This window comes from Centruroides sculpturatus, unplaced genomic scaffold (genome assembly GCF_000671375.1).
Source record: "Centruroides sculpturatus isolate CEXI.00-Female unplaced genomic scaffold, Cexi_2.0 scaffold7, whole genome shotgun sequence".
In the NCBI taxonomy this organism is placed as follows: Eukaryota; Metazoa; Arthropoda; class Arachnida; order Scorpiones; family Buthidae; genus Centruroides; species Centruroides sculpturatus.
Window position 1 is genome coordinate 354,392 of NW_019384510.1, and position 9,134 is coordinate 363,525.

Consider the following 9,134-nt stretch of genomic DNA (forward strand, 5'->3'; position numbering starts at 1 on the left):
CCGCGCGAAAAAATTTTATCGCGATTTTAATGAGCCTTTGATAAGGCTCGATTAAGGCTTAATTGCTTTTTAATGTTTTTTTAATGGGAGTTTTTTATCAAAATTAATTAATCGTTCTAAAGTTGTAGTGCACCAATTTTCCTTCGGTAAAGTTATTTAAAGCTGCTTTCTGATGTCAAAAATGACCTCCGATAGTTTAATTATTTTAATGAATAGATTTTATTATATATATGTTTAATTAATTAGGGGGGTCGGAAATCGCAATAAAAATTATAATTTTTTAAAAATATTTAAAAATATAGGTTTAATTTCTAGTCACCCTACTTTAAACCCTTCTCCTCCCGAGATGTCTGAGAATGTCCCGGGAAATACCACACCAGCTGTTCTCAAGATCATCCAGATGTGTAAACAATGACTCATCGGTGTTAAATTTCACAGAAAGGCGAGACAAAGGAAACTAAATGAAGCTTTTTAACCAAAATTAACACATTTCTTTCGTTTTTTTCAGTTTTAAGTATTTTTTATGCTTAATTAAAAATTTTTTTAAAAAAGTGGACAAGAAGCAGTTAAACTTTACAGTAGCTAATGTGTTTAAGAAAAGTCATTTTCAGAATGAATATATGAAGAAGTAATAATGCTACTTGCCTTTGAATAATAAAATTTTAAATTGAATGGATATTTTTGGAAGAAAAACTGAAAGCTAATTTGTAGATATACATAATCCTTATAAATTTATGTTACCTTGTATCCACACTGAGAAAATTTGGAAGTTTTATGAAATGTATTTCTTTTCCTAAATTTGTTGTAATTCTAGGAATTTCTACTTCAATTCTTGTTTCTGGTGCTGGTTCTTCATGTTCTTCATGTTCTTGTTCTTCTTCCTATTTCCAAAAATTAATAAAATTTTCAACTTTATAAAAAAAAAATAAGTGCCTGTAAATTAAGCTATGGTTAAAATATGTTAGAAATTCTCCAAAAATTAAATAATGTAGATATTTGAAGCATAGAAATATAATACACCAGGATGTCTACTGGATTTCAAGAAAATAATTCATAATACAATATCAATTTTCATTACTGACTAACATTTGCAAAAAAAAAAAAAATTTATGATCGCATACTACATAATAAAATCCTTTATTCTTTTCTAGACTAGCCCTTTTAGTTAACAATTTAAAGGGCATAATCAATAAAGCAGGTCATCTATATTGGCTATTGCTGAAGGATGATTGAAAGAATATAATGTAAGCAACTATAAAAAATACAATTTCTGACAAGATACATAAATACATTGCAAACTTGAGTGTAAAATGCTAGTGATGAAAAAATCTTATAACAGAAAAGGCAGATAATACCAATAAAAGATCCAGATAGTTAATTTTGAGTAATACAAAGTTTTATAACAGTTAATAATAATTTACACTTAATATTCAACATTAGTTAATGATGGAGTATTCATTTCATGCTCAGAAATGTACAAGTATAAGATGGATTATTCCCTTTCAAAAACTGGAGAAATTTTTTCTGGTAATTACTGGTAAAAAAAATTCATCACCAGTTATCAAAATTTGTGACTTAAAGTGATTTTTTATGGCTTTTTTTTACAATTTCATTACTTTCATAGTTTTCCTGAAAAATAGATACTCTGTACACTCTTATAGCAAAATATATTCATGTAATTATTTCATTACTGGTTTGTAACTATTGATAAAATCAAAAAATGTTTATTTGAAATAGTGTAAAAATAAATATATTTTTTGACTTAATAGAAATCAATATATATACAATATAATATAACAGATATAATAAATTTAATAAAATAATTCATGAATTCATATATCAAAAATAATAATTGCATTTGAGACAATAGTTTAAAAATTTTATTTTAAATGTTTCCTTTAAGATGTAATGAGTTAAGTTTATTCAGATATTGGTTAACTTTAATTGAATGTATTTCCAACACATATAACCACATCTACTGATGGTATCTTCCAATCACTCTCTGCAATAAATTCCTACAAACAGAGACTTCTTTTTAAATAACTCTGGTCTCAAAATGCTTCAACAATATTTACATAATTTAATTTTTAATATATCAGTTATTACCTCAAGAATATCTTTCTCAATTCTTTCATTTTCTTTTTCATCATCAGATTTTAATCTTGCATGGCCTGCTTCTTCATCAGAACTAATATCACCAACATCACCACCAAATAAATCTTGTTCAGTGGCTAATATGAAATTAATCTATCATCATCATTTATTAAAAAAGTAAATCTTTTCATAATAATCATAAATTATATCAACCTAATCTCAAAATAACTGACTAGAATAAAGCATAGCAATAAGTTTACAAGATCTATAGATAAACCAATTAACACTATAATTTCATAAATAAATATTAAAATAAAATAATAAATTTGTGAAAAGTTAATAACACATTTCCTGCAATTTGTTACAGGGCAATAACAAACTAAAGTAATCCATTTTTTTTTTTTTTTTTTTTCAAAATGTCTTGGCAAGAAATCAGAGTGCACAATTTATTCAAAATTTGGTGCCTCAACCTGCAAAGTCCAAGATGCTTCCAGTTACTAGTTATTATGTATTTTGCTTACTTTGCTGGTGACAGATATAGTTGATAGTTATGAGTATTATAATTAAATGTTTTGGTGCAACTAATTTCATAAAAATGAGGATAAATAAATTAAGTTAAAAATACAACTGAAACTGACAGTAAATAATCTTTATACCTATATTACTTTGTAGATAAAACTATTTGTCTTTCACCTTTAATTTAAATTAAACAATTTAATTAATAAGTTAATTCATTATATAATACATTACCACAAATTGCAGATAATTTATCTTTATCAAATATACAAATACTTTTTCTTCCTTGGTATTTTTATCTTTTAATACCATATGGACTTGTAAACTGAGAACCACCATATTGAATGCTACAAAACAGCAAGATTGAAGGTTGCTATTGCATTACAACAATAAATTAGTAAAATTTATTAAATATGTAATAGGAAAAATCTGACTAATTTAATTTTTTTTAAAACCAGTATCTTAAAAAATGAGTTATGCAGATTTCTCTCTAGGGTGTAAACATTAGAGATGTAACTGATTCCAATCAGATACCAATATATATCAGCATATAAATGTTCCTGATATATCAGTATCAGTATCAGTTGGTTTTACAAATCAAGGCTCCCAATTTTTTTTTTTTGATACATATCCCTCACATTGTTTTGCCATGACAGGTATTCCAATATGGTAATGGACATATCATGCTATAAAACTAACCCATGCTAGACAGAGAATCCTCTCTGCACATGATTTGTAACTGATGGCCATGTGACATAGTTATTACCAATTTTGGCAAGTGCCAACTGCTCTTTGCAGTTGACTCATGGGAAGACCAAACCAGTCAACTGGTGATTTGGCAAGGATTTTTTTTCAATCTGGCAATTTTTCTATACTATTATAAATTAATTCAAAGTTTTCCTAAAATTAGGGTTAGAGTCAGATCTAGGCAAACTAGACAATTGCAATTGTCTAGACCTGACTCCAACCCTGATCTCAAAGAGATCCTAAATCAATTTGTAAACTTTTATTTCTTTATATTTGCATTTAAATGGTTAATGAACAAAGTGAATATTCTCTAAACCTATGATATTTCATTTATTAACAATATCTGTAGAATATAGATAGAAGTACCAGTATCAGATTGGATCATTTAGAAACTTATTGGTATCAGATCATATTAGAGGAATTCAGTATTATATCATCTCTAGAAAATATGCCATATAAAATGTGTTAGAATTTTTTGTTTTAGCATTTAACATTAAAATAAGTTTTTTAAAATGTAATATTAAATTATTAATTGACTGAAGAAATTCTGTTGGATGAACCAGTCAAAATCCAGGAAAACATAAAATACAAATATACACCAATATAACTTTGATATTACTAAATAATAAATTAACAAGCTACTTTTTGCAAAATTATACAAAATGATGTTTTTTGTTTTTGTTCTAAACCTTAGTTATTTTAAACTTTTATAAAAAAAAAAAAAAAATAATGCATCCATCTTATATTAGCTATAGTACAAGATATTCATGTCATTACTGAAAATAAATGACATGAATGACATAATATATATGTGTGGTCCCAGATGGAAAACAAACTTTAAAGTTCGAATGATGAAAATCCGGTGAGATAGTTAAGCAAAATTTCAAAATTAAACAAAGCAAGTCTTAAAGTCTAGCTTAAGCAAAGAAAGTTTTTCCAACAAAATGGATAACAAAGGATGAATTGTGAGGAGAATGTCAAAATTGGAGGAAATTTCGATGAATAGGAATTGGGTTTAGTCGTGAAATTGACCTCCCGCACCCTGAAAGGTTTCAAATTGTTACCAGATGACAAGGGGTGACCAATCAGAAAGCAGAATCAAGGGGGAAAAAACAGATAAAAACGTGTGTGTTTCAAGGTCGCAATGTTCTTTGTTTGTTGCTCCAAACCTTTGTTTTCCAATTAAAATCTGTTGTGTGAGCTATCATCTTTCTCCAAGAAATATCTGATCTTCCAGAGTTGTTTGTGGCATTCCTAATTCATTCCTGTGATGAGGACCACCTATTTCCAGGCTGCAGTGCACCCTGGGGCCATTGATCCTGCTGACTGGAACTGAGGAGGACTCTGTGGATTATTTGAGATATAACTGAACTCTCGACCATGTAAAACTGTGTCAACAGTGACACTAAGATATTTGTAAGAAAACCTTTTTTAATCTCATTAAATGGGTAATGATGATAAATTTGTCTCAGTGAATTTCATGATCACACATTATTGACTTGACCCCTGAACCATCTCGACAATCGCACACAGTTGGCAAGTCTTACAGTGGTGTCAGAGAAGTGGGATTTTAAGTACCTGATCACCACCCCTGTTGGCAAGCCTCACATATAAATTTATTAGAATGAATTTAATTATAAACATTTCCTGCTTAATGTTTTCCCAGCAGAACATCTTTTAGTTTTTAATAACCAAACCTCAGAGAATATATGTCTCAACATGTTTTAGAACAAATGATTATTTAAGAATAAATTTATATTTATCCCAAAACATCAATAAAATATCTTCACAAAATAATATGCTAGGAAAATCTTGTCACATTTCAAATTGATTATAATGTCAGAACCACATGCAGATGTTTCAAAAAATGTCTTATGTGTCAAGAAATGAAATATGTATCTCAAATATAGTTGGTGCTAAAAGAAAAATGATGGTGCCATATCATACAAACTCTGTCTACAACAGAAAGCCTAAACACACTTTTTGCATCATCACTAATATAGTAACCCTTGCTTAACACAAGATTTGATTAATGTACAAAATTAATTATGACAATCCCTTTATATATGCAGCAGAAGTTTTAATTAACATGGCTTTAACAGCTGTCTTTACTTAAGATAGATATGTTTTTCTCAGAAAATAAGGTGTTGGTGAATTTGCTATTTTTGCACTGAGGGTGATTTCCAATATAGATAGGTAATTTAATTATGATAGTTGTAAAATTTAACACATTACTACTCATGTGATATCGTATTCTTTGTTCAGAACTTTATTTTAAACTTTACTTCACATTTTGTTTGCATAAATTCAAATCAAATCAAAATTCCTACAGATAAAATGCATATCAGGCATATTATGTATGCTTTTGGTTTCATAAAGAATATAACTCTGTACAAATAAAAAATACTTATAGTGTCTAGGGGAAAGATGCTCCTAAATGTCAGATATGTCAAATATGGTTTTGAAAGTTTTGAACTAAAGGATACAAAACATACAGGTATACAAAAACTGCTGACAAAAAGAAATTTCTAAAAAACATTGCTAAAGAATCGATGAAAAACAACTCGTGAATTTGCAACAAATCTGTATGTCACCAACAAGATGATTGGGTTCTGCATGCATTATGTGAAAAAAAAAAAACTGCATTAAGTGTAATTTTGTTCTAACAAAGGTAGTCAGATCTAAAGTTTCAGTTTATTTTTAAATTAGTTACTCATTTTTATCATAAAAACATTTTGTCATCTGTTAAAAATAAAAATGCTTCTACCGTGTTTCCCCGAAAATAAGACAGTGTCTTATATTAATTTTTGCTCTGAAAAATGCGCTAGGTCTTATTTTCATGGGATGTCTTATTTTTCCAGGAAGAAGAATTCACATTTATTATTGAGCAAAAAAATTCCCAAGTCGAACTTAGACGAGAGTGACGTATATCCGGTGTGTCGAACTGTCGCCTTTTTATAGCGTCAACATCGGACTCGATGACCAATTACTGCTTACTGAANGCAATAAAAATTATAATTTTTTTAAAATATTTAAAAATATACCGCCAGATTGAAGTCACCCTACTTTAAACCCTTGTCCTCCCGCGATGTCTATGAGAATGTCCCGGGAAATCAGACTCCAGCTGTGTTCAAGATCACCCAGCTGTGTAAACAATGACTCATCGGTGTTACATTTCACAGACAGGCGAAACAAAGGAAAATAAAATATAAAGCTTTTTCTTCAAAATTAACGCATTTCTTTCGTGTTTTTTCAGTTTTAAGTATTTTTTATGCTTAATTAAAAATTTTAAAAAAAATGGGCGGCTCAAAGGGGGTTAATAAAAAGTATGAACTATTGAACAAACAATAAATCCAATATGAATTATAGATAAGCAATGCATTACCAATCTCTGAATGTCAATGTTGGGAATTATATTACAAAATCAATCGGTTTGTAAGTAGATTAAATGGCAAAACTTACACTATATTCTATGTAAATCCTTCAACACTATTGGAAGATATGCATTAGTATCTAGTGATCAATACAGCTGCAGCACAGAAAAGTGATAAAAGATTACCATGTTGCACAAAACGTTAAGTACAATGCTTTCTTGAAGTTGGATTGGAAGATGAAGTTAATTTCATGACCCACTTTACCACCTAATATCATCCTTAGATTATTGTCTAAAAATGAGTGATTGATAAAATGCATTATGAAATAAAGCACACTTGCAATGTAAAAATATATATAAGAAAGGATTCTTGCAGAGTTATGCAAGTTAACTCCCAATACACTGACATTAAGTTCATAAAGATAATGTTCCTGTACCCTGTAGTCAGTTTACAGATCTTTTAATTTAACAAATAATGATGTTCTGTGATTAATGTTTACCAAATTTATTTTTGTTGTTGATAATACACCATAGTGTTTCAAAAGTGTGTTAAAATCTTCATTCTAACCAATTTATATTAGAATGAAGTCTAATTATTCAACTATAATATTTATTGCTTTCTATACCTATTAACCTGTCCTGTGTTACACCCGACAATTCTCAGGGTTGTGACCTCTGACCTTGACCGGCTGACCAGAGATATCTCGTTATAGTAGTAGTATGTTTTTGGAACTAGATGTCATTAGTAGTTATAATTTTTATATTAAAACTAACTTCCAAAATATAATATTTTTTTGTTTTTATATTTATTAATATATTTATTTTGTTTGTAAAAAATAAAAAATTTCAGACAATAAAAGAGCCAAGATTATTTTTTAAAAAAACATGTAATTTTTGTTAGGCTTAACATCAACAAAATTCAACATGGTGTCACAGGCAACAGAAAAGAATTTCAACATCAGATAGGTTAAACTCAAATTTTAAATTTACATTGAGTCTTTCATTAATTAAAAGTGTCATTGAAAGTCTTAGAAACTTTAAAGAAAATTCTGAGAAATTATAAAATCAGTTTCTATTTCTCCAACTTTCCAAATAATGAAACATCCTATATCTGAAAACATTTCATTACTATCACTTTTGATATAAGATACATTGTCTATGATAATACCATATTTACTCGCATATAAGATGAGGTTTTTATTCATTTTTCATTGATTCAAAAACCTAGGTCATCCTATATATGCGAGTGAAAGATTCTTTGTATTTTTGCAAATAATTTTTTGAACCATTTATTTGCATTTTTTACCAGATGCTTACCCTCTTGTATTTAATAACATAAGTATTTTATATGGGTCATTTAAATTGTTCTTGTATATTGTCAGGAGTAAAGATGAATAGCAATAGGAAAAGCAAAGCTTTTCAATTGAATTCCAGATTGAAATTCCAAAGTCACACAAGAGCACGATATAAGTTTTAATCCATTCCCATGTGAAAACAAATGATTATTCAGAAATCAGAATTCGGAGAAACTCATAAGTGTAATCAATGGAGTGGATTTCACTGTTAAAAATTGGCAAAAAAGGTTCCCAATTGTCCAACTTTACATGAACAAATTATGTTGTTGATTTTACAAGATTTTTCCTTAAAGTTTAAAATGCTGGTAATTTTTGTGGGACAATGTGTGCATTTACATACATTTGACATTTTATTTGTGATTAAACAAAATAAAATTAAATCATATTACATGAACAAATTATGTTGTTGATTTTACAAGATTTTTCCTTAAAGTTTAAAATGCTGGTAATTTTTGTGGGACAATGTGTGCATTTACATACATTTGACATTTTATTTGTGATTAAACAAAATAAAATTAAATCATATTAATAAATTAATTTTCTTTATTTTGATCTTTAGTCACACCTCATCCTATATATGAGATCATCTTATAAGCGAGTAAATACAGTATATCTTACAGTGTAGCACGACTAAAGACATGAAGTTTATAAGTTAACTTCCTACCCATGCTCGAGTCTGACTCGAGCAAGGTTTATAGCGTTAAAAAAACCAGGCATTTGGGCCCCCCCAAAAAAATTTTTTTTTTCAATTTTTGGAATGTTTTTTAGGTCCCCAAATTTTTTCAAAATTTTTTGCCAGCGCGAAAAAATTTTATCGCGATTTTAATGAGCCTTTGATAAGGCTCGATTAAGGCTTAATTGCTTTTTAATGTTTTTTAATGGGAGTTTTTTATCAAAATTAATTAATCGTTCTAAAGTTGTAGTGCACCGATTTTCCTTCGGTAAAGTTATTTAAAGCTGCTTTCTGATGTCAAAAACGACCTCCGATAGTTTTTTAATTTTTTTAATTAATAGATTTTATTATATAGAAGTTTAATTAATTAGGGGGG

General features: G+C 28.4%; 1 protein-coding gene across 1 annotated transcript in view; it reads right to left on the reverse strand.

The window, feature by feature from the left end:
- LOC111622343 (RNA polymerase-associated protein LEO1-like) overlaps positions 1–9,134 on the reverse strand; it is a 48,706-nt gene that overhangs the window by 26,850 nt on the left and 12,722 nt on the right. Inside the window, exons 5-6 of the mRNA XM_023364703.1 lie at positions 2,107–2,231; positions 742–881 (exon numbers count right to left, since the gene is read on the reverse strand). Coding sequence (XP_023220471.1) covers positions 742–881; positions 2,107–2,231 — 265 coding nt within the window. The remainder of the gene's footprint in view (positions 1–741; positions 882–2,106; positions 2,232–9,134) is intronic.